At 35.7% G+C, this 27,658-nt stretch overlaps 1 protein-coding gene across 10 annotated transcripts in view; it reads right to left on the reverse strand.

The window, feature by feature from the left end:
* Window positions 1-27,658, reverse strand: part of MRTFB (myocardin related transcription factor B) — a 178,334-nt gene that overhangs the window by 101,656 nt on the left and 49,020 nt on the right. For 7 of the 10 annotated variants that reach the window (XR_004983190.2, XM_036411265.2, XM_036411264.2 and 4 more), the window contains 2 exons: window positions 15,164-15,380; window positions 6,822-6,884 (listed from right to left, as the gene is read on the reverse strand). Coding sequence is in view for 9 of the 10 variants with exons in the window: in XM_036411265.2 (XP_036267158.1) it covers window positions 6,822-6,884; window positions 15,164-15,317 (217 nt within the window). In the remaining variant the exon portion in view is untranslated. Of the gene's footprint in view, window positions 1-6,821; window positions 6,885-15,163; window positions 15,381-20,130; window positions 20,211-27,658 lie in introns of all 10 variants that reach the window. The other 3 variants (XM_036411267.2, XM_036411262.2, XM_045571285.1) reach the window with 2 other exon arrangements.

Below are 27,658 nucleotides of genomic sequence, written 5' to 3' on the forward strand. Positions count from 1 at the left end.
GGTGGGAAGAGATCAACCAAAGAACTTGTATGCATCTCTATTACCCATGGACACAGCATGAGCCTCTCCTGATTGGGACTGACTGGGCACGAGCCTGTGGCAGGCCGAGCAGGGCCAAGGTGAGAGAGAGTGGCAGGCAGGAGCAGCAGGCGGCAATAGACTGCTGGTTTTAGCCCGATCCTCTCAGGCCACGCCGAGGGACCCCACTAGTCAACGCACAAATCCATGCACCGGGCCTCTAGTATCTACATATTAAGATGTAAAGATAGTGAAATGGGACACTGTAATAAAAATTAACTTTAAAAAGGCTAGGAAAGAGGATTAAAGAAACTGAAGACACTAGGTAAACAAACAGCAAAATGATATATTTAAACTCAATTATGGTAGATAGTGCCTAAGACAGCTCCCAGTGATCTGCCTTCTGGTATTCACGGCCTCACAGAATCCTCTCCCTTTAAGTAATTTGTTTCTAATCAATAAAATTGGGCGATGTTGAGGAAATGTTACTTTGTCTTGCTAGCAGATTTTCTCTAACTAGCTTTGCTAATGTAAACTGTCATGTTGGAGAGGTCCGCGTGAGTAGCAACTGAGGATCCAAAAGCCCTTAAGGAGCAGCATCTCACCAAGAACAATGTAAGTTTAGAAGTGGATCCTTCCCAGTGGAACCTTGAGATGAAAGCCCAGCCTTGGCTGATACCTGAATGCAGGCTTGTGAGAAACCTAGAGGCAGAGGTGCCCATCTAAGCTGTGCCTGAATTCCAGACCTACAGGAACTGTGAGGTGATAAATGTGTGGTAAGCTACTAAGGTATGAAGTTGCTATACAGAAACAGATAACTGTACACCAGACATATCACTAATTACTATAAATGCAAACAATCTAAACACTTCTATTGAAAGACGGATTGTTAGACTAGACTTACAAAAAAAAGATGCACTTCTATGCATCTAAAATAATTGCACTTTAAATATAAAGATACAATATAAGTTAAAGGTAAAAGCTAGGAAAAGATTTATTGTGCAATGCTAACCTTAAGAAACTTAAAGCGGCTATATTACTATCAAAGAAGACATTAGTAGAAGAATCATTACTAAGGATGTAGGAACATTTCATAATGTAAACAAGTCAATTAATCAACAACACATAACAGAGTCTCAAAACACAGAAAGGGAAAACAATATGGAAAGAAGAAACAAACAAATCCAATAGTAGATGGAGTTTTCAGCATACCTTTCTCTAAGTCATTGAATGTACAAGTTAAAAAAAGTCAAGATGTGTAAGACTTGAACAGCCTTTATAAACCAAGTGGACCTAACTGACATTTATTTCATTTTCAAGGGTACAGAAAGCACTCATGGTCACTTAAGAAATATACATATTTTTTGAGAGAGTGATTATACCTTAAATAGTTTTAGTGTAATAACCAAAAACTAAAGTACAGTTGACTTTTGAACAAGATGGGGGTTAGGGATTCTGACTCCTGTGCAGTTGAAAATTCATATATAACTTAACTTGGCCCTCTGTATCTGTAGATTTCCAACAGAGGACAGAAAATTTTGACCCACAGAAACCCAAAACACTAATTTGAAAGAATATATGCACCCCTAGGTTTATTGCAGTGCTATTTACAATAGCCAAGATTTTGAAGTACCCCACGTGCCCATCAATAGATGAAAGAACTATGGTACGCCCTAACCAGTTTGGCGCAGTGGATAGAACATCAGCCTGTGGACTGAAGGATCCCAGGTTCGATTCCAGTCAAGGGCATGTACCGTGGTTGCGGGCACATCCCCAGTAGGGGGTTTGCAGGAGGCAGCTGATCGATGTTTCTCTCTCATTGATGTTTCTAACTCTATCCCTCTCCCTTCCTCTCTGTAAAAAAAAAAAAGTCAAGAAGATATATATTTTTAAAAAGCTATGGTATATTTACACAAGGGAATACTACTTGGCCATAAAAAAGAAAGCTTACTCTTTGCAACTGCCTGGATGGACCTGGAAAGCATTATGCTTAGTGAAATAAGTCAGTCAGAAAAAGACAAGTACCATATGATTTCACTCATAAGGAATCTAATGAACAAAATGAACTAACAAACAAAATAAAAACAGACTCATAGATACAGAGAACAGACTGACTACTGTCAGAGGAGAAGGATTTGGGGGCTGGGTAAAAAACATAAAGGGATTAACCAAAACAAAATAAAACAAAACAAAACAAAACAAAAAATAACCTCTTAGACACAGACAACAGTTGACGATTACCAGAAGGGAAGAGGGGTGGGGTGTGGGGATGGCCAAAGAGGGTAAAGGAGGATAAATGGTGATAGAAGGAAACTCAACTTGGGGTGGTGAACACACAATATTATATATACAGTTGATGTATTATAGAACTATATACCTGAAATCTGCATAATTTTATTAAGCAATGACACACAGTAAATTCAATAAGAGGGAAATGAAATAATTATGAGCAGATTATATTCATAATGTACTATGAGAGAGAATATTTTAAGGATTCTTTTATAAAGTTGTTTTTAAAAGCAATTAATATGCTCCTGAGGATCTGTGAAGACGACGACGACTGGGGCAACTACGTATTTATTGAAAAGAAAAATCCACATATAGTGGGCCAGCACAGTTCAAATCTGTGCTCTTCAAGGGCCAATTGTACTGTCAAAAACCACTGAACTCCAAAATCAAAGTTTAGAACTAAGTTCTTGAATTTTTTTAAAAAAATTATTGATGAGAGAGAGAGGGAGGGAGAGAGAGAGAGAGAGAGAAAGAGAGAGAGAGAGAGGGAGGGAGGAGGGAGGGAGGGAGGGAGGGAGAGAGAGAGAGAGAGAGAGAGAGAGAGAGAGAGAGAGAGAGAGAGAGAATATGAATGATCAGTTGTCCCACCTATATATGCATTCATTGGTTGATTCTTGTATGTGTCCTGACTGGGAATGCAACCATGGTGTATGGGGGTAACACTAACCAACTGAGCTACCTGGCCAGGGCTTGGATTTCTTTAAATTTCAATTTGTTTAATCCTAACTCGATCTGATTGATATAAGTTTATATTCCTTTATCTATAAGATTCTACAAATTTATAATATTTGGGTGTCCAAATAAAATCTTCAACCTTTTGAAGGTGTAAGCATTTTCTTTCTATTGAGTGTTCAGAAGGCATTCAGCAATCAATCAAGCAGCTGCTCTACTTCTATGCACAAATAAATAAGCACACAATTGTGTAACCAGAGATTTCACTAATTTTTCAGCTGGTTGCTATTTAACCAGATTCCATTTATTTGAAAAATGAAGAGACTAGCTAACAGAAATAGACAAAGATAGAAAAATCTATGTTAGAAAAATATACTATTAGAAGAGTAATACTTGCTCATATTTTTCATTATATTTTTATATCAAACAAGAGCCACACAATTTTAGCACATTAAATAACTATATGCAATCAATTACTAAGCAACTTATTATTTCATATTTGTTGCCATTTTATTTTACTAGGAGACTCTGAAATATTCTGGGATTCTGACAAGTTATTAGATTATAAATATAATAAAATGAGTTTTATTTTTACTACTAATTTTGAGAGGCTTGGTTGGGATCATATATCAATTTACTTGTCTGTGTCTGATTTTTAAATTTGACCAAAACATATTATAATCCTACAATGAGATATCAAATCATAAGAAATTTTTCACTGTGTAAGGACTCTTCCAATAGCTAAAATTTTGCACATTCATCCACAGGATTAACTCATTGAAAGGAAACGTGCAAAGAAGGAAGCAAACCATACAAAATTCCCCAATAAACCCAATCCTTCAAACGAGGAATGGTATTCATCTCTGGAACTTCATACATGCAACTCACAGACTTCAGATAACCATGAGGCTGCAGCATTTAAGGCCAACTATAAACCAAATAAGTCCTAATTACCCATTTCCTTAAGTTGTCTAGGCCCTAAAGTTCTTGGGTTCTGACCTTCTCATTTATTTTTAGGAGTATATTCTTAAAAAAAAAAAAAAAAGATTATATAATAATAGTCAAATAGTTTAGACTATACAGATTAATTAAAAACAACTTATAGATCTGACTCCACCCCAGTAACCATAAAGCCTCATCTAAACAACTGCCATCATACTAAGATTTCACAGATCCTACCACACTAGAACAATTTTTATATATTCCAAAGCTCACTGTGAGACAAGTAATCATATTTGCATGTATGCTTGTTTTGTAAAAAATTGTTTCTGAATTTAGTTTATTTCTTTGTTAAATAGTTGTGTTAATAATGAAAATTTTAATTTAGCAATATGGTTATATATAGATTTCCTGGAATCAAAAACAGAAGTCATTTAAAAGACAACTCATAGCAAGAAATTTCTTTCAACATGACAAATTAACTGTTTTATCACTTCAAAATACCAAAAGTCTTTAGTACAGTACTTATCATATACATCAAATGTCTTAAAAGAGTCTCAGCAACCATATCTATTATGCTAATCTCTGCAGAACAAGTACATAAGGAGAAAAATCTGCAAATCAATTCTTGATGACAGAGCGTTTGTTTAGGAGTTTACCAAATGGAATGACCTTGCTGGAATTCCCTCAAGCAGCCTGTGAAAATGTCAGAACGGAGTCTGTTTTAGAGGTCATAGTCCCTAGAGAGCTCTGAGTTTTGGCCTGTTTGTCTTTTCACATGCTTTAATATTTGAAAATCATTCCTTGTAGACACTGACTGATGCCCAGGGAATGCTAAGATTGTGGGAACTGGCAGTACCAACAAGAAAGACGAACTTTATGGGAAATCAGTGCCTACTACATTTGCCTTCTCAGCTCTCATCAGAAAAGTTGCTCTTCAAATGTTATGAAGGCACACAGTGAGACATTAAGAAATTATGTCATTCTGACGTCTTAAAAAATAAAAACTTGTGGAAGATGGGGACAAAATTACAAGGATTATTGAAAAAAACACTAAGTTACAAAACACCACGGTGGAACCCTGAAGAACTATATTCACTTAGTATGAATTGAAATGTTGCATTTTCAAAACATACATACTAATAAAAAAGTTATAGTGTGCTAAATGTATGCCCATACTGTCCTCAGTACTCGACTTGTATGAACTCATTTAATCCCATGGCAGGTATTAGTATGATCCCTGTTTTGCAGATGAAGAATCGAGGCAAAGAAAATAAATTTCATTTTTCTAAACTCACATAAGTAGTGATGTTTTAGCTAGGAGCCAGACTCACACAGGGTGGCTCCAGAGTTGATGTTCTCCCTCACTGTGCCACTTCATGGTACATTTCCACCAAGCATGTAATGCTGACTAACTGGAACATGGAATAGTGATGTGCTACTTAATATTAATATAAATGCTTTATTTCATTAACAGCCCCCCCTCTCAATAACCTATGTGGTACATCTAATGATTCCCATTTATAGATGAGAGGCAGGATCTGTGTGGCCTGATACCACATATCTAGAGCGATGGAACAGTCCCTAAGCTTGACTCTGCAGCTCTCTTTAAAACTAGGTTTGCCTTGCTCTCAGTTATTGGTAAGAATTGTCTCTAAATTAATTTTTTGTATACAGTTGAGGGAATTACTTTCAAAGATCTATGTGTTCAACAATTTTATGAGACTATTCTAAATTTTAAATTGCCAATATTATACTAGAGGCTTAAAATCTAAGAATTATTTTAAGGTAACTGACACATGATCATTCAATAATTTTTTTTCTACTCTTGAATTTTTTTTTAATACTTTGGGAGAATTGAATATTCTGATATGTAAACTTTTCTTTTATATAGGACCTGATGTGGTTTGATTAAGTAGTCCAATTGATAAACTTCTTAACTGCTCTGTTGGAATCTAGGCTTCTGTCAAAGAAGGTCTCCTATTTTGTGGCCATAGAGTGCTGACTAATTCTAACATTAGTTAGTTCTTAAACTTAGCCTACAAGAAGCAATTGCTTTTCTTGTTATATCTTTATTAAACAGAGAGGTCATATGTCAAAAATTTAAGTTGGTAAAACAGACATCCAAATATTAACATTTCTTAATGAAAGCAATAACATAAATGACCAAAAATTAAATGAATAATTTGAGCTTAAAAAAAAAGAAGCTAAAATACTGTCTTTAAACTGATAATCTAATGCTATTATAAAAATGTTAACACAATCCTGCCAACCCTTGAAAACCATGAATAGGAAGATATGGCATATTCTAAATTAGATACATTATTATTATTTTTTTTAAAATGTTTTATTGATTTTTTTACAGAGAGGAAGGAAGAGAGATCGTTAGAAACATCAATGAGAGAGAAACATTGGTCAGCTGCCTCCTGCACACTCCCTACTGGGGATGTGCCCACAACCAAGGTACATGCCCTTGACTGGAATCAAACCTGGGACCCTTCAGATCGCAGGCCAACACTCTATCCACTGAGCCAAACTGGTTAGGGCTAGATACATTATTTTTTAGAATAACACAATTTTAGTCAATTTCTCTTTTCAATATGGGGGAATGTCTGACTAATTGTGTGAGCTGGCATGTATGTTTAATAATATATCTGTGAGGAATGTATTAAATAGCAACATTGCTAATTCCTACCTATGGAAAATTCCATTGGTTAACTGAGATGGAAGTTATCCTCTTTCTGTTTCTGCTGCCCGATGGATAGCACAAGGCAAGTGATAATGCGATATAAGAACACATGATGCAATGAGGGAGGGCAGCCAGAAAAAGACACATGGGCTGAAAGCTACCACATGGGTATTACAATAAGCATACCGTGACACAGAGAGCTTCTGAGACTTACCCATGCTCACAGACTGAGTCAGCAGAGGAGACTGGAGTCCTGACTCCCAAAAGACTATACTTCCTGTTAATAATAGTGAGGGCAGCAGGTGAGGGTAGTCAACAATATGGGTTATTTAAAGGAGTTAGAAAAACATTGATTATGATATTTACTCATTAGTGTGGGTGATTATTAACTACAAAACCAAGAGAAAATTCCAATACATTTGTTATTCCAACATATTTGTCTTGTTGCTTTCCGTCATAATAATACTTTATTACTGATGTCTTAAAATAAAATAACAAAGAAAGAAAAATAATCATGGATCACTTTTTCCCCCAGTACATGCCCTATATCTATCCTTTCTCTTCCTTTTTGCTAGAAAAGGTGATTGGGGTTAAGTTAGATGGCTGACATAAGTAAAAAAAGCACTAACTTAATTTTAACAAAGTCTCTTGGCTCAGCACAAGGTCTGATTCAATTATTCAACTATAAATTAATTATTCAATTCCAAGTAGCCCTAAAATGTCTAAGGAGCTAGGGGATTGTAGTTGAGTAATATTTATTAACTAATCATTTATATTTTGTATGTTATCTTTTAAAATTGCTTTCTGAGAAACAGAAGACTGGTAACTCTAAAAAAAGCTTCGTATAATTTTCAGGCAAACATTTTTAGAAGTTTAAGATAATGTTGTCTCATGTTGGATTAAACTGCTAATTATTATGTTCTAAATCTTACTTTTAATATAAATGTTAATTGCTGACTTTCTAAGGTTATTTCTGCAAGAGTACACAGTTTAAAGACTGAATAAGTAACTCAAAATGAGGCTTTAGGGTATTACATAACTAGGGCCTATTGTCTTGCTGATGCACTTTTGAAGCTGTAAGCTTCCTCTACCCTCTCAGTGATAACCAAAACACACCTATGTTAGTGTTCTGAACATGCCAGCTACAAAGGGCAGGCTGTAAATTAATGCCCCCCCCACCCCTCCCCCCAATCCCTCATCACACACACTTACTGCTTGGGTGTGTTCAGCATGCAGCAAACTAAATCCTCAGTAACAATAAAACTACCTACATAAGAAACCCAGAGTAGGTGAGAGAAGGTGGACAGGGTTACAGGTACTTATTGACATTGTGAAATAAAACATGCTATTTAATAGCTGGCTTTATAAAGTCCATTTTGAAAGGCAGCACCTCACCTTTAAGCTACTTATTTGGCTTTTTCCTTTGGAAAGGATCAATAGATTGCCACTAACAAAAAGTATGAGAGCTGCTATAATTAATTGAGAACTTCATTTTGCAGTTCTCAGGAAGTTCATAGTTGGCTTTTAAACTTTATACTTGTGGTTAGTATAAGTCCTAAAGCCTAATTTTCAAAAAACATTCAAAACGAACTACAGAAAATATTTAAATATATTTATCTTCTAAGTATAAATATTCTTAAGTAACTCCTGAAAACAGGAAAAGAAATCACTTAAATGTATCAGAATATTTATTAATATCTTTGAGAATTATTTTAAATATTCAAGATTCTAAATATGTTAATAGTAAAGCCAATGACAAGAGAATTTTATAGAAAATTATTCATTTCTATTACCTCCAGTTGTAGAAAGGGAAAGAAAGAATCCATAGTTCCCTATCTTGACTTTTTAGCCTCTAATTATTTCTCGCCCATTTATGACACTACTAGAGGCCTGGGGCACGAGTGTGTGTAAGGGTAGGGTCCCTTGACCTGGCTGGCGATCAGGGCCGATGGGGGAGAGGGGGGCGGGCACAGCCTGCTGGAGGAGGGATTACAGGAGGTTGGCCAAAACAGCAAGCTAAGGCACGGATGATTCCTCAAGGAATCAGGCTCCCTCCTCCCTCCTGTCTGGGTCCGGGGTGCGGGTGAACCAGATTTGGGGCTGTCAGAGCCCCAGCAACAAGGTCTGGGTCAGTGCACATCATAGCTACCACCTGGTCGACCAATGATTTGGGTCTTTTGGTGGTAACAGTCATTTAGGCTTTTATACACATACATGAGAATTTTATGCCTGGTTGTCTGCTCCGGAGAAAAATAGGTATATCCTCTCTTTCCCTCACCTATGTCCATTAGGCCATACAACTCCTGTACATTCTAAGAAACAGGATTGTGCTTAAGACAAATGCGCATCACCTGTGGACTGTCTGTAAGCCTAACAGGTTAATGAGGAGTGGAAAAATGTTCTCAAAGTAAAACCAAAAGAAAAGACCCACTCTAAACATTTATTTTCCATGGTACAAGGCAGGCAGTTTTTTTTGGCTGGGCGAGGCAGAGTTCATCTGACTGTTTGCAAAGGTATTAGTCCCATATTGGAGCCACCATGTATTTCCTTGTGCAACACACTTTTGAATAAATTATTTTCTTTCTACTAAGAACAAGATATTGTCTAAAATTATTCAGAGTGATTCATTTAATGGATGAAAATCTTAGGAAAAAAATTTTGACATGGGACTATAAGTTCAAAAATCTAACAACTGTAGTAACTGGTAATACCAAAATTTAAAACAAGAGTAACAAACAGTCTCTCCTCTTCACAGTAGCCTAAAACATGCTATTTCATAATAAATACAGTTTTAAAAAGCTGGTTAATTTAGGGAGAGGAAGGTGGCAGATGCTTATTTTCCATGGACTTAACATAACCGACAGCTGGCCTGTGGTATATCTGTGGCCATGTTAACATGATTGAACCTCATCTTCAGAGACATATCAAGAAGTACTGAAATAATAAAGTTTTATTAAAAGGGAATCTATATCTTCTTACTATGTGATACTGCTGGCCATGACTTAAAAGCTTAATTCACCAACCAACCTAGATTAGTCTGGCAAATGGCCTCATGAATGAAAAGCTGCTTCTTCATGGTCTCATCTAGGCGAGGATCCTGGCAAAGGAGCCGCAGCTCTTTCAGGTATATTGTCTCCATCAACTTTGCCTTTCCCTCCTTTTATAAAGCTACACTCAACCCATAGCATCTGAGCTTTTCCTGTTTAAACAATAAAAGAACTAACTATCCCCCTAACTGATTTCCCTCATCTGAAGGAATGTTAACACATTGCGGACCAGTAGTTTATTGATAGCTTTACCCAGTGACCAGATAAGTTTCTATTGAATGAAGACAAAAAGTTTTACATAAATGTTAAAGGCATGCTTTAAAATTAAGTACCCAATTGCATTTTGAAGTTACTTATAACATGTTCTTACAAGCTAATATCTATTAAAATATGATTGGCCACAAGCTTTAGAAAAGAAAACATGAGAATTCTCATGACTTGTCTGCAATGTATTAATATTGAAACATGAAAATTAGTCTGTGTATAAACTGTCAAAACAAAGCTCAACATCCATGTCTACGCACTCTTAGTAAAAGTAGATCTATTTATGCATTTCTGTATATCCACTTTCTTTTATGAAGGAGTCACTTGTTGGTAAGTTATTAACTGCCTAAATGGTTGCCTTACTTTTTTTTAAAAAATATATTTTATTGATTTTGTACAGAGAGGAAGGGAGAGAGACAGAGAGTTAGAAACATCGATGAGAGTCATCGATCAGCTGCCTCTTGCACACCCCCTACTGGGGATTTGCCCGCAACCAAGGTACATGCCCTTGACCGGAATCAAACCTGGGACCCTTCAGTCCCCAAGCCGACACTCTATCCATTGAGCCAAACTGGTTTCGGCTGGTTGCCTTACTTTTGAAGTGTCACTAACTAGAATTATTTTGGCCACGTTCAAGGGTAAAGGAAACCCTAGTTTATCTTTACTAAACATCTTTTATGTTTAGACCAGTAGTGGGAATATTCTGCCACTACACTAACACTGCCAACATAAATATTAATAAAAAAAAATAAGGGGAGATCCTGGAATCTTACTTAAATGTCAAGTTCATATTCCTTGTTAAGTTTATTTATAAAATTTTTGGTGACATAATCCTACATACTAAGCCCAAATTGAAATGTTGTCATTTTTCTCCAACAGAAAAGAAAATAATCCTAACAAGTGAAATTCAAATACTTAGGAATAACAATAAAATACAACCATTAAGAAAATATCTAATCTGATTATTTCAAAATATTTAAACCATATTTTGTATTAATTAATTTTTAGGCTAATGCCTACATTTTGAATATGATATGATTTATCATATCAAAGCATTAAGAAGACATAAAAAGTGAAGAATAAACTTGAAAAATTCATTAAGGTAAAAAAAGTTACAGTTCTTCTATCTATATGTTATTTGATGTGGCTCTACTGTACTTACCTAACTGCATTAAAAACAGACTTCTGAGAGCTATGCAAGAATCCCATTTATGCTTTGTAATATATACACAAATTAGGTTAACGTATCATAAACCTAAAAGTACTGTATGCCTAAATATAAGGTAAGTATTTTAACTTCCTGAAATCAGTTGTTAGAAAAAAGGAGATTCTCTCATATTTGAGTCCTTACATAGTATCTCATAAGATGTTCTTTCATTTACTTAATATTAAACAAAAAAGTATTTGAGAAGAATGCATTAGCTCTGGAGAACAATATGGAGGTTCCTAAAAAATTACAAAAAGAGTAAAACATTTATTTGTAAAGGTATATATAACCCTATGTTCATTGCAGCATTATTCATTGTAGCATATTTCAACACACGGAAACAACTGAAGTGTCCTATAGATGATTGAATAAAGAAGATGTTGTACATTTATACAATGTGATAATACTCAGCCATAAGAGATGCCATTTGTGACAACATGATGGATCTTGAGACTATCATGCTATGCAAAATAAGTCAGACAAAAAAAGTCATGAATCACATGATTTCACTCATATACGAGATATAAAAATGAAAGTAACAAATGAACAAATAAGACAAATAAACAAACAAAAACTCATAGACACAGACAGCAGTATGGTGCTTACCAGAGTGAAAGCGGATTGGGGAAGAGGTAGTTAAAGGGGTCAAATATATGGTGACGGAAGGAGATCTGACTTTGAATGGTAAATACACAATGCAATCTGTATTATAAAAGGCCTGTGGCCGTCACGTCCTAACATGAAATGACCGAACAACAGGTCACCAGGAGATGCTGGAGTACCTTTTGGTCCCCCTCATCCGGTCCACGACCCCCATCCGGCCCATGAGCCACTCGAAGTGGTGGGGCAGGTCGGGCTTGCGGGGCTTACACAGGGCTGGTGGAGCTTGTGCCGGGCCTGTGGCTCGTGCAGGGTGGGTCTGGGGTCCCGCTGGCATGGTGGGTCTGGGTCTTGCGTGATTTCACATGCTGGGCCTTTAGTATACAGATGATGTATCACAGAACTGCACATGTGAAGCCTAAACAATTTTATTAACCAACTAGAGGACTGGTGCACGAAATTCGTGCACTCAGGATGGTGATCCTTCAGCCCTGCCTGTGCCCTCTTGTAGTCCAGGAGCCCTTGGGGAATGTCTGACTGCCATGGAGGCAGGAGATGTTCCCATCACTGACACTGTGCTTGCCAGCTGTGAGCCCGGCTTCTGGCTGAGCAGCGCTCCCCCTGTGGGAGTACACTGATCACCAGGGGGCAGTTCCTGCATTGAGAGTCTGCCTCCTGGTGGTCAGTGGATGTCATAGTGACCGGTCATTCCGCCAGTCAATTTGCACATTAGCCTTTTATTATATAGATGTCACCCCAACAAATTCATTTCAAAAAATGTTTTTAATCGACTTCATTAGAAATTGACTTTAGGATGTTAACAGAAATACCTTAATAGAATTTTTTTTAAAAAGTGGGGGGGAAATCAACACATTAATTATTCCTAAGTTATAACCTTAAAATTAAAAGTGTTGGATGTTGTTACAAAGACTTTCAAAACTGCTTTAAAAAAAAGTAAACAAATAGCATTTTCTCAGAAAAAAAACACAAGTTAACAGTTGCTAATTGAGGGGAAGCAACTGGTGGCTTAAGGTGACCTATTTTTCATTGTTTACCAATTTGTACCCTTTACTTTTTAAACTCTGTGAATGCATTACTTCTAACAAAAAGGGGGAGGAGGTTAAATTCAGAAACAGAAACTACAGCCCCATAAAATGTAAATCACAGATCAAACTTGAGTAATTATGTTGCAGCGGTTCTCAACCTTTCTAATGCTGCGACTCTTTAATACAGTTCCTTATTTTGTGGTGACCCCCAACCATAAAATTATTTTCATTGCTACTTCATAACTGTAATTTTGCTACTGTTATGAATCGTTATGTATATATCTGTATTTTCGGATGGTCTTCGGTGACCCTGCTAGCAGTTCTGTTGAGAACTGCTGCTGTAGAGCCTAAGATCATCGGAAAACACAGATATTTGCATTACCATTCATTATCAGTAACAAAATTACAGTTATGAAGTAGCAACAAAAATAATTTTATGGTTGGGGATCACCACAACATGAGGAACTGTATTAAAGGGTCGCAGCATTAGAAAGGTTGAGAACCACTGTGTTAGAGAGATCATGAATATATAATTATGAGACACATACAAAAAAATAAAACAAAAAACCGCAGCCCCACTGTTTTGCAAATGGTTTATACATAAAATATTCAGTGTCAGATCATGCATGCATTCAACAACTGCTGTAATTTAAACAAAAGAGACAGAAATGAAGATGCACCCTGGATTTTCATGTTACATGGATGATGCAAAGAGGTTCTACTGATGATAAAAACACCACCAAGATTCATGGATAGAGTTTGAGCAAGATGGTTTTATAAAATGTAAGCATGGATAAAACAATTCTTTTATATTATTGAACTGCTGCATAAAATGTCAATTAAATTATATATGTAACTAAATTAAAAAACTAAAACTTACCATTTCATCAAAAGTTTATAAGGGGAGTTTACCTTATATTCAGGCATACGTATTCAAGAGAACATTCTTATAAGATAATGTGGTGAGTTGAATCAAGTAAATCTTCACAGAATATAAACTTATTTCACACACTTCAGTTATCTCCTCTGTTACATATGACCTTACATATGACCATCTTCTTGAGCAATTGTATATTAGGGTAATTTTATAACCAATCAACCCTCTTGTTTTTCAGGTAATAATTTGAACATTATTAGACTGATCCAAGTGTACTGTGTAAATTTGATCACATTTAGTCACGTTTCAGATAATGTGGTTATTCTCTCTCAGACACTAAGATAAAGCTAGGCTTTTAATTGATGGAAGGTTCTAAAGCCATCATCCATACATCATCCACAGCCTCATGAAGGCTTTGAGAATACCCCAGCCAAAATATTGCTATATACCAATTAAACTGCACAAGAGTTGTGCCTAACAACAAGTATCACATATCATATCGAAGGGAGAACAAGTTATACTCCAAAGACATACACTAAAAAAACTAAGCACAGTAGTGTATATCTTTTATCCATTTTTCTGAATAAGATAAGGTCAATAATGAAAAGAATTGGGAAATACTAAGAACCCAGAAAATAATTAACAAGGAAGTGTTGTATAGGACACCAGTTTTATTTCTTCTGGCTTTTAAAAGTGAAATTAAAAAAATATATTTGCGAATGTAACACTCATCAGAACTGAGGAAAGCACAGTAAAATCCAGTTGAAATTCTTAATCACGCATTTTTAACATGCATACTTATTTAGTGTGTTTTCAAATGCTAATAGTTTATATTTGCTAGTTTTATGTTTTAAGTTATTAAGAATAAGTTATATCATTTCTATTAATTTATGTTAAAAATTGGCACTATTGTGTTTTTGGAAACTCTGAGATGTCTCTGTAATCAATGAAAATTTCCTGAAGAGATAACAAATTAATAGAAATTATTCATTTTGTATACAATGACGAGCCAGCCAAAGACTGAAAATATGACCTTATCTATTCCTCATTAAAATAAAAGTACTCAAATAAAACATTCTTATTTTCTTAGTGATCATTAAGATAGTGCAAATTTTGCCAATTCTGAAATTAAGGTGCAACACATTGGAGATGGGGAAATTGGGAGGAGAACCTATATAATTCCACAAATCTATCTTCCCTAGAATCAGGACAGAAAGCTACTCTCTAATCCCATTCTAGCATGAAATGTTCTGCTGGTGCTAAAATGGTTGCATTTAAAGCTCATTGCCAAAGAGAATGCTGCTACTAACGATAAAGGGAAATAATGGAAGAATTGAATTGAAGTTGCATGTTACTCAAAACGAGGAAGTAACCCGATGAGGTTCTCTCCTGTGTAACAAACTGCCAAATATAACTGGCAACAACAACAACAAAATTACTACCAAAGAGAAATAAACTGGGCTCACAAAGTCTAACTCAAATCAAAGTCCCCACTGCACATGCTGAAGCACTCACCATTCTTCCTTTCGTTCAGAGGGGGTAAGTACTGACTGGACTGCAAGGAGAGTTCTTGGAATTCGTGGGCAACAGCTTCACTTTGAGGACTTGGAGCAAGATGGGCTAAAGGTCCCAATTCATCCTCAGTGTCTAGTGCCCCTGGGTGATCCATTGTGTTCCAGCCACTGGCAATGGGTAGTCCGAGATACCTCTTAAATGTGGTCTGTTGAAGAGACTGTCAAAATAAAGAATGTATAAGTATGTGGTACATTTATTTTTCTTCAATATGCACAAAAGTATTAAAATGAGATTCCTTAGTACTAGTTTAGTTTCATGGCTATGTGACAGTTGCCCTCTCTGGACCTCAGATTCCTTCTAACACTCAGGAACAACCTATTTCCCAACTAACAACTATAAGTAAAAGTTGAAAGTATTTTGTATGATATTTTGGACAGTATAAAGAAAAGTTAATAGTTATTGATATCATTACTTAAAGATTTCAATGAATCCTAAAATGAGACAAAAGCCAACTAAAGCTTATGAAAATAAAAAAGCAGTCTGGCTTGAAAATCTATCTTAACTGCCTCAAATTAACCTGATTGACAGAGAAATCAATAACTGAAGCATCAAAGACATAATAAAAACCCTAAATATGTGACACTGGCTTAGGAACTGAGCAGTGGGCAGCAAAAGAACTGTTACTGAAAGCTAGAAGGATGGCGGTCCATATCATTCAGTGGCAAAACATTTGATAAAACTGTTGCCTGCTTAGTAGCATTTCATACCATTTTGTTTATTCATTCATCTTTAGGTGGACATTGAGTTTCTTATAGTTTTTACCGAAAATAAAGACGCTATAAACATTACAAGTATTTTTTTTTCCATTGATTTTTTTTTTTTTTTTTTTTTTTTTTTTTTTTTTTTTAGAGAGTGTGGAAGGAAAGAAGAAAGACAGAGGGGAGATATATGCCCTTGACCAAAATTGAACCTGGAACCCTTCAGTCCAAGGACCAATGCACTATCTACTGAGCCAAAATGGCTAGAGCTCTTGTATAAGCATTTATATGGATACATGCTTTCACTTCTCTTGGGCAACACTTAACCTTATCCTGGGCAAATACCTAGGAATATAAGGGCTGAATCGTATGGCAGCTACACGTTCAGATTTTAAAGCAACTGATAAACTGTTTTTCAAAGTGGTTGTGCCATTTTGCACTCTTACCAGCAGTGAATGAGAGTTCATTTGTTTCACTTTCTAACCAACATTTGATTATGATCAATCTTTTAGTTATTTTATTTTCATTTTTAAAATTAGATGGTTTATTTTAACATTTTAAAAGTTCTTTATATATCCTGAACAGAAGTCCTTTATCAGGTATGTAATTTGCAAATATTTTCTCCAAGTCAATGTTTTATCTTACTATGCTCTTAAAAGTGTTTTGTAAAGAACAGATGCTTTGAATTTGATGAAGTCCAATTTATCAATTTTTTCTTTTATGAAACATGTTTTTAGTGTTGAAGCTAGGAAATCTTTGATTAACCCAAGGTCACAAAGATTATCTCATGTTTTGTTTTAGATATTTTATAGTTTTTGTTTTACATTTAAGTCTATGATCCACTTTGGGTTAATTTTTATATATGTTGTGAAATCTGAATCAAAGTTTTCTTTTTTGGCATAAGGACATTTGATTGTCTCAGCACCATTTGTTGAAAAGGTAATCTTTTCTTCACTAAACTGCCTTGGCACCTGTGTTGCAAGTCAATTAACCATGTATATGATTGATTTCTTGACTTTATATTTAGAATTCAAAGTAAAAATTTTTAACACTGTTATAATAATATATATGTAATACAGATTTGCTTTTGTTCCAATATTTTTTTTCTAATTTAATTTCTGGTTTGATTACTTGAATGTTCTTGTATTTCAAAAGACTGTGAAATTCATAGAATAACAATATCTTAACTGAAAGGTATCTCAGAACCAAGGTCTAGTATAAGAAATTCTTAACCTTCCTCACAATATGATAATACAATAATTTGAGGGGGAAAAATTCCTCATGGGTTAGGGAAGTGGTTGGCAAACTCATTAGTCAACAGAGCCAAATATCAACAGTACATTGATGGAAATTTCTTTTGAGAGCTAAATTTTTTAAACTTAAACTTCTTCTAACGCCACTTCTTCAAAATAGACTCGCCCAGGCCATGGTATTTTGTGGAAGAGCCACACTCAAGGGACCAAAGGGCCAAAGGGTTGCATGTGGCTCAAGAGCCGCAGTCTGCTGACCACGAGGTTAGGGCAAGGGGGAGGATCTACAAAAATTTTGATAGAATTGGTCTTGATAGAGTGATACTAATGTGTAGCCAGGTTGAGATGAATTAATCCAGTGAGACCCACCCCCTATTTTATAGAGACTAAGTAAGTCATCTGTCCAATGAGTGGGAAGAGAAGTCAGTAGCAAACTATTACATCATGTGTAAAAAATAACAGAATATAAGTAGGTATGTAGTGGTACAGGAACCTAAGAATTAAATTCCTAATTTTATTTGGGTAAACTAGGAAAGTCTTGTAGGGTAAATAGAAGTTGGAAGGTACAGAAATCTTTCTCATCCAAGTATAGTGGTATGAATAGTTATTGCAAAGGTTTGATGGGACCAGTGTAGAAAGGGCATGGCATTGGGGGTGGGGGGAGAAGACAAGCTGGTGTGGTAAATTAAAGCATAACTGTGAAGTAATATGACTCTATGTGATCAGACTGGTATTTTAGAAAGGTAATTCTGACAGAGGTAAGTAACTAGTAAAATCTCTTGCTAAAATGCTGAAGGACTAAGATGGTAGAAATGCAGAATAGGGAATGAATTCCAATTAACATATAAGAGACAAAGTATCAAGGCTTGATGACTGGCTAATTTGAAAGGTAAAGGAAAATAAAGAATTGAGGGTGGTGGAGGCTTTTAGATTTGGCAGTTGTAAAAGCTGGGATGAGTAGTAGGGAAGATGAAAGTAAACTGAGAATCTACAGGACCTTTGGAGGGAGCTCTAAAAAGATGGGTGGCTAGAGATAGGGAGATTTAATTTTTGGAAAAATACTTAACCTCTCAGGGACTCAGTTTCATAACTTAAAATGTGAAAATAAGAAAAGGATAGAATATTTACTACATTTCTATTAAGCTTGGCACTAAGCCTTATCTTTGCATTCCTTACTTTTTTCTTAATGACCTCTCTGTGGGTAGGTATTATTCTCATTTTACAGATGAGAAAACTAAGGCTTGGAAAAATTAAACAAATTTGAGAGATTAACTTTGAAAAATCAAAGCCAGGATTCCCAACTTTAGAGCCCATATTCTTTAACAATAACACAATAATTATGTGCCAAAAATGTCAATAAGTAGGAGCAAATAATTGTGAGGGACAGAAATATTTGGGGGAGGGGAGAGTCGTGAGAAAGAGGAAGATAAAGCTTTGAAAAGATCCATTTATACTTTTTTTTTTTAACATTCACATTGAAGGCCCAGAGCATTAGGCACTGGGATGGGCACTAGGGTTCCAATGACAATTCAATCATATCCCTGTATCTCTTGGAGGTCCAGACCACATCAATTAGGCAATTATAACCTAACATTAGTGCTTAACAGGAGTTAGTAGAACATGCTTGCTTCGTGGCAGATGAAGGAAACCCACTCCTTATTATGCTTTAGAAAACTCTCACAGTATAACTAACTTTAATTAAACTCCTGACCAGAAAAAAAAAAAAATGAAATCTACAGTCATAGATGTACTAAATAAAAAAGAACATTTTTGACATCAGGTAAAAGTGTTTTAAATAAACAACTTCTAAGCAGGGTTTTTATTTGTAGCAGTTGGATTTTTATATATCACCATAAAATACAGAGCAAAAATGTTATAAGAATACCAAATTCTGAGAATACACTATATAGGAAAAGTTACATAACTATTCTATGCTTGAAGTGGCAGGTATAGTTCTAAAAATGCCAGTGAGATGATTTATTTTTTAACTTGTTTATTGGAAATTTGTCTCAAATGAAAATAACATGGAACAAATTACATACTTAACATCTTAAAAAATGATGCATTCTTAAGTACTACAACTAATACTTAAGTAAACACAATTCAAAAAAAATTTGAATTAGCAAAATTTAAAACACATGTGACTTTTAAATTGCCATAAAAAAGATATAAAGAACTAGAAAATTTTATTAGTTCTCCAAACCCAAGTCTTTAAACAGCTTGAACAATTACATTTTCCAAGTTTACTAAAAGTGAATGATTCTCAGAGAGTAAGAACTGATTGGATAATTAATTTTAAGCTAAGATGATTCCCATATTTAGCAACTACTTGGTCAAGAAGAAACTAATTTTGTTGAACCACAAATCAGCATTTGATTTAAATGCTAATAATATTTGTAAACATATTAAATGTGTTATATATATATATATATATATATATATATATATATATATATGTATTTATTTATTTCAGAGAGGAAGAAAGAGGGAGAGAGAAATAGAAACATCAGTGACAAGAGAGAATCACTGATTGGCTGCCTCCTGCACATCCGCACTGGGGATGGAGCCACAGCCCAGGCATGCGCCCTGACTGGAAGTGAAACTGGGAGCCTTCAGTCCGCAGGCCAATGCTCTACTCACTGAGCCAAACCAGTTAAGGCATAAATGTTTTATTTAACAAGATAATAAGTATACTGTACTCCAATTTCCCAATTCTTTAAGGCAGGGAAGAAAGGAGAATGGGAAAAGGAAACAAAGAGAGAAAGGAGAAGAGAAAGGCATTCTAAAAAGAGGGAATTAAGTTTTCTAACTCTTTACTCTTTTTGATGTTAGGAATCACTAAAATGTAAACAAAACTATTTTGCTAAATTCAAAAGTATTGCAAAATACATGAAAAAAAATCAAAGTTTAAATTATTGTGACTAGTTCAGTAGCAGAGGTGGGACCATGAGTCCCCTACCTTGTAATCCAGTTCTTTGGTTTCTAATTAACCAGAGGAGAAATCCTATTATCTGAGGCAACCATGCCAGTAGTTTGGTGCTAAACCGAAAAAAATTCAGTTAAAGAAGAGTCATTAAAAATGATACTCAATTCTGAAACACTGTCTTTTAAATTAAACTGCATAATGTCCATTTGTTTGCCAGTCTTCCAATAGAGGGTCATGATTTTCTCTTTCCAAATGTGTCAGGTCTTTGGCATAAACCACGACTATCTATAAGTTCTAGTTTCCATTTCTTTAAAGTAGAACAAAAATTTAAAAGATTTTGGGCACAGAATGCATCAACATTTTAATAATTTTTTACTCAATATTTTTAGTTTTTCGCCTACACTCAATTTAAAAGTATTAAGTAATATGCTTCTATGTTCCCAAACATTTAATGTTTTTGCACTCTTATTTCATCAGTTTATATAATATTTAGTCAAACTACATAATTATGACTACTACAACTACTGGCATAAACAGATTTAGGAATAAACACAGCTGACTTTTGCTTAGCATACAACTTAGTGAAAACAGATGCGTCACCAGAATTCAGTGTCATTTCCTAGCCATGACCATTCAGTATGTCCTAAGACAAAGGGATTGGAGAGAGTGGTAATCCAACAAACTGGACAAGTGGAGGATAGATAAGAGAGGTTATTCCACAAAGCATTTTAAAGATTTATGTTGATGCCAAGGACATCTCATTTAGAAATTTGGGTCTTTTTAATGTTTTATAGTTTTCTGGAATCTGTTAATACAAATTACTACTTAAATATTAATTCATTACTTAACTTTATGCAAATGTGTTAATATTGTACTCTAAAATAACAGTTCAGAGTACACATCAAATAAAAGTTCACATTCATAGTTTTGTAACAGCATTCTAATACAACTATGAACACATTTCAAACACTTTAGTTCCACATGAAATAATCTATTCTCACTGTATCATAGTCCTTCAAAATACTTGTGAATTCTTCTTTGGATTAAACATAATATCTATAATAATAATAGTGAAATATGCAAGTTGACCGAATGGCTGAACAGCAAAGCAACCATCCAGATGACATTCTGGATTATGCCGGGGCTGCAAGGTCAGCCGGAGCTGTGAAGGCCTACTCTTGCACAAATTTCGTGTGTCAGGCCTCTAGTATATCATAAAATAACAGTTTTAATCAACTGTGAAAATAGCATTAATTTTACTAGTATAATAGCTGTAGATAAGAGTTTTCTGTTAAGATATAATTCACATGCCAAAAAATCATTTTAAATTGCACAATTCAATAATTTTTAGTATATTCACAAGATGCGCAACCATCACTGTCTAATTTCAGAACATTGGTTTCACATCTAAAAATAAATACCATATGCATTAGTAGTCATTTCCTGTTCTCTCTACCCCAAATTCCTGGCAACTTCTAACCAATGGCTTTCATGTTCTAGATATTTTATATTAATAGAACATATAATACAATGGATTTGCAGATTCTAGACACTGCAAATCAATAGAATCATATAATATGTGGCCTCTTTGTGTAATTCCTTTCACTTGACATGTTTTCAAGATTCATTCATGTTGTACCAGGTATCAGTATTCCCTTCCATTTTATGGCTGAATAATATCCCATTGTACGGATCTACCACAATTTGTTTATCCACTCTTCAGTTAACAGACTTCAGATTAATTCTGCATTTTGGCTACTATAAATAATTTGCTATGAACATTCATTTATAGCTTTTTGTGTAACATATGTTTTCAATTCTCTTGGGTATTTTCATAGGAGTGAAATAACTGGGTCATATCGTAACTTTATGCTTGAGGAACTACCCAACTGTTGTCCACATTTTGCATTTCTACCAGCAAAGTATAAGGGTTCCAATTTCTCTAAGTCCTCCTTAAAGAAAAAAATCAAGGTTATCGTAGTGGCTATGAAGTAGTAGCTCATTGCGGTTTTGATGCCTAATTATGTTGAGCATAATTCCCTGATGCCTAATTATGTTGAGCATCTTTTTATGGCCATTTATATATCTTCTTTGGAGAAATGCCCATTTGATAATTAGGTTATTTGGCCCTTGAAGGTGTGGCTCAGTTGGTTGCAGCGTTGTCCTATACACCAAAAGACTTTGGATTCAATTCCCATTCAGGGCACATACCTAGGTTGCAGGTTCAATCCCCAGTCTGACCCGGGGTTACGGAGGCAGTCGATCAGTTTTCTCTCTCACCTCTCCCCCCCCCGCCCCCATAAATGAATAAATAAAGTAAATAAATATATAATTAGGACATTTGTCTTTTTGAGTTGGAATATTTCTTTCTGTGTATGTGTGATTCTCAATATTATTAGTTAGTTGGGAAATGCACTTAGAACCACAATGAGATACCACTTTACACTCACCAGAATGGCTATACCAAAAAAGACAGCTCTGGCTAGGTGGCTCTCATTTGGTAGGAGCGTCATCCTGTATACCAAAAGGTTGCAGGTTCAATTTAGAGCCATGACAAGTAGGGCAGCTGATCAATGTTTCCCTCTCATATTGATGATATTCTTTCTCTCTATCTCCCCCCCCGTCCGTCCGTCCCTCCCTCTCTCTCTCTCTCTCTCTCTCTCTCTCTCTCTCTCTCTCTCTCTCTCTGTCTCTCCCCTAACTTCCTTCCCTCCCTCTTTCTCTAAAATCAATTTAAAAAATACTTATGTGCAAGGGAGCTCCCATAAGATTGTCGGTTGATTTCTTAACAGAAACTGCAGATCAAGAGATTGGCACAAAATATTAAAAATGATGAAAAGTAAGGATTGACAACTACCTGGCAAGTGTATCATTTAGAATTGAAGGAGAGATATGTCCCAAAGAAGAAAAAGCTAAAGGATATCATCACCACTAAATCAGTATTATAGCATACTAGAGGGCACATGAAATTTGTCCACGGAGAGAGAGTCTTTCAGCCCTAACTGTACCCTCTCATAATCTGGAACCTTGGCTCCTAACTGCTTGCCTGTCTGTCTGCCTGATTGCCCCTAGCCACTCTGCCTGCCTGAACACCCCCAACTACTCGCCTGCCTGATCACCCCTAACCATCTCTGTATGTGCCTTGGCCCTTGCCATGGCAGCTTCATCCAGAACGATGTCCGGAAGGTTGTTCGGCTGTCTGGTCTAATTAGTATATTATGTTTTTATTATCATAGATGCTAGAGGGACATCTTTAAATAACAAAAGATTAGAAATGCAAATAAGAAAATTAAGTTTTCACTGACAGAGGCAAACACTTAATAAAGTTAATTGCCCTGGCTGGTTTAGCTCAGTAGATAGAGCAGCGGCCTGCAGACTGAAGAGTCCCAGGTTCAATTCCAGTCAAGGGCACATGCCCAGGTTGTAGGCTTGATCCCCAGTAGGGGCCATGTAGTAGGCAGCTGATCAATGATTCTTTCCCATTATTGATGTTTCTATCTCTCTCTCCCTTCCTCTCTGAAATTAAAAAAAAATTTTTAATCAATTATTTAGCCAATTATAAAGGTAGTACAAAAGTTAAAAGACAAAAGTAGAAAGATCATGTGTAATTACAATAATAAATTAAGAGATAACTACAAACACACATAAAAGAAGTAAATAATAATGAAAATAAATATGGAGGGAGGAAAAATTGTAGTGACTTTAGAATGTCTTCTAATTTAAGTAACCATTAACTTAAAACAGACTGTCATAAGTATAACTTGGTATATAGGAAGCACATAGTAACCACAAATTTAAAAAAACTACAATATAGAAAGAGAAAGGAATACAAACACAATACTACTAAAGTCATCAACATAAAAGAGGAGAATAAGAGTATAACAAAAGAACAGAGAAGAAATACAAAAAGAATCAGAAAAAAATAAAATGGCAGTAACTACATGCCTATCAATAATTATCTTAGCCCTGCCGATGTGACTAATTATTATTATTTTAAATGTAAATGGACTACATGCTTTAACCTGAAGACCTAGGATGGTTGAATGAATAAAAAACAAAAAACAAGACATATGCATATGCTGCCTACAAGAGATCCATTTCAGATCAAAAGACACACACAGACTGAATATAAAGGGAAGGAAAAAGATATTTTATGCAAATAAAAACCAAAAAAGTCTGGGGTAGCAATACTTATATCAGACAAAGACTTTAAAACAGTGGCTGTAACAAGAGACAAAGAGGTTATTTCAAAATGATAAATGGATCAATCAAAAAGAGAATATAAATCTTGTACACATTGAAGCACCAACTGTAGGAGCACCTGAATATACAATATAAAGGCAATATTAATCGATATAAAGGTAGAGACAGAAAGATACCATTGTAGGGGACTTTAATACCACATTGACATCAATGGATAGATAATACAGACAGAAAATCAACAAGAAAACAGTAGCCTTAAATGACACATTATCCTATATAATAAAAGGATAATATGCAAATTGACCAGAGTGGAATGACCAGTCGCTATAATACACTCTGACCACCAGGGAGCAGATGCTCAGTGCAGGAGCTGCTCCCTGGTGGTCAGTGTGCTCCCACAGGGGGAGGGCCTCTCAGCCAGAAGCTGGGCTCACAGCTGACGAGTACAGCAGCGGTGGTGGGAGCCTCTCCTGCCTCCGCAACAGTGTTAAGGATATCTAACTGATGGCTCAGGCCCATTCCCTGCGAGAGGATGCAGGCCAGGCTAAGGGACCTCTCTCCCCCACAAGCGCACAAATTTCGGGTACTGGGCCTCTAGTATTAGATATTTGGTAATTGATATTTTAGAACATTTCACCCAAAAGCAGAATATATATTCCTTTCAAGTGCACATTGAACATTTTCTAAGACATACCACATGTTAGGTCACAAAACAAACCTAAATAAATTTAAGAAGACTGAAATCATATTTAGCATCTTCTTGGATCATAATGGTAGGAAGTAATTCAGCAAAGTGGAACTAGATAAAACATACCTCAACAAAATAAAGTATATATATGACAAGAAGAAAACTGGGGGGGAGGGGGGGAGAGCAGAGGGGCTAAATAACATGCTACTAAAAAATGAGATCAAGGAAGAAATCAAAAGATACTTTGAGATAAGTGAAAATGAAGATACAAACCTATGAGACACAGCCAAAGTAGTTCTAAGAGGGAATGGGTAACAAATAGGACTATCTCAAGAAACAAGAAATAAATCTCAAATAAACAATCTAACCTTACACCTAAAGGAACTGGAACAAGAATAAACAAAGCACACAGTGAGAAGAAGAAAAGAAATGGTAAAGATCAGAATAAAAATAAACAAAATAGAGCCTTAAAAGTGAACAGAAAAGATCAATGAAACTAAGAGCTAGTTCTTTGAGAAGATAAACAAAATTGTTCTATGTATGACTGGGATAATGTGATGGGACTGGTTTCTGGCAGAGTTGAGGGTGAATTTTATTTTTTAATTTAGAGGATGCTTATTAAAGATGGGTCTAGGGTCACAGGAGAGGAACAGGTAGAGAAACGAGCCTCGGCTGGGTAACTGGCTCATTAAGAAATCAGAGAAAAGAGGGCGTTGGGGAGAGGTTCAGGGTGTTTGCCCAGGATAAACTGCTACTGTCCATGGCTGCCCTGGTTGCAAGCCTTCTGAGATCCCTTAGAGTTTTGGAGATGCAGGCCTATGGGGGAAGGAGAGGTGAGCAGGAGGGGAAAGATGCAGATGTGCTCCTGGGAGGAAGAACATGCTGAAATTGAATTTTAGTATTGTTTAATTATTACTTCAGAACAAATGATTGTATTAATTATGTATAAATAGGAAACAAAAAAGATCTTTTTGAATATTTGACCCATTCTCTAATTTATATAGTTTCTCTCAGCTTTTTGTAATTTAAAATTTGCCCTTTATATATATTCACTAGAGGTCTGATAGACGAAATTTGTGAAAGGGGCTTGCGCCCCCCCCCCCCCCCCCTCCCCCCCCCCCCCTCCCCCCGCCCCCCCCCCCCCCGCCCCCCCCCCCCCTTGCCAGTCCTTGTTGCCGCCATGCCTCTGCCTTGGCCCCCGCCACCATAGCTTCGTCCAGAAGGACGCCTGGTCTAATTAGCATATTACACTTTTATTATTATAGATCTTAGTCAAATATTTAACTGAACAGAACTTGACAAATCCTTCTAAACTAATAAAAATCTTTCCTATGGATGTTAATCCATCACTATCCCAACTTCCGAAGTTACAAGAAGCACAACTTAAGGGCAAGTCATTTAACCTCCCTAATAAGCCTCTTTGTAAAATGGGTATAAATAATATTTCCCTTGTGGGGTGCAAGTGAACTGAGACAAAGATATCAAGTGCTTGGAATCATGCTTGGCACTAAGAAGGCATTCAGTAATTGCTCTTGGGCTTCACTTTCAGTTATGGTTGTTTCCTGGCTGATGTATTTACCTAACTGTCATAACAGTTAGCCCCTATTTCATGAGAGGGTCTGTCACATAAAACCTGTGGTGTTGGAAGCTTTCTCCTTTGTCTGTCAGCCTGCCTGGGTTCAACTTCCAGCTCTGAAATTTTCTGGTTGGTGGGCAAACCACTTAAACTTTCAAAGCTGCAGAATCTTTTTTAAAAAATGGGGGTGACAAAGGTACTTACTTCACAGGATTAAAAGGAGCATTGAAGAATATTAGATGTGAGGTGAACAGTAGAGTTTTGGGCACATAGGAAGTAGTCAATAAATTAGTGTTGTTATTTTGTCAATGACATTCCTAGTCCTCTGTGAAATAACATAAAAAGTATTTCAATTATTAATTTAAATTTTGATTTAAAAAAAAAAAAGAAACCAAAAAACTCATGTTAAACCTCATTTCTAGCTTGTATTGGCTTTCTAATTATACTTCAAACTTCCAAATTAAAAAAAAAAAAGTTTATTCTTACCAAGTGTTCTGACACACACACAGAAATATTCTGGTGAATAAATGATCATAGGGTTTAAAAAATGTTTCCTAACACAGGCATAATACAGGCTAGCTCTGAAAGAAGCAGAGGGTGAAATCAATATTAATATACTTTATTGTTTTAATATTTAGGATTTAATATGCTTTGGACTTCCAGATACTTGACAATATAACATGTCTGTAGGTATAAACTAAAGTTTTCTGAAAGAAAATAATGACTCATTTTTAAAGAGAGAATACTGTTCCTATGGTCACTTCTTGAAACCAAGTACACAAATTAATCTCAGCAGAGTATAAGAATTTCACAAAGTGGTATGGGTGGTCTTTCTTAATAGGATCAGTAAAATAAAGCTCTCCACAATCTTTAGTTTTTTCTTGAAGTATCCAGAGACATTCAGGAGTGTGAGTTCAGTCCTGGAAAGCAATTACTTAAGGGAAGGACTACAATCTCTGTGCTGGAAATGACTGATCGAATGAGGGGGAAGGCAGCTCAGATGTGTGTTCCGCAAGCCCTTTGTTTTTCAAGCAGCATTATTTTAGTTATTTCCTATAAATACATCATTGTCCTTAAGAAAAATATTTTTCAGA

This window comes from Pipistrellus kuhlii, unplaced genomic scaffold (genome assembly GCF_014108245.1).
Source record: "Pipistrellus kuhlii isolate mPipKuh1 unplaced genomic scaffold, mPipKuh1.p scaffold_m20_p_4, whole genome shotgun sequence".
In the NCBI taxonomy this organism is placed as follows: Eukaryota; Metazoa; Chordata; class Mammalia; order Chiroptera; family Vespertilionidae; genus Pipistrellus; species Pipistrellus kuhlii.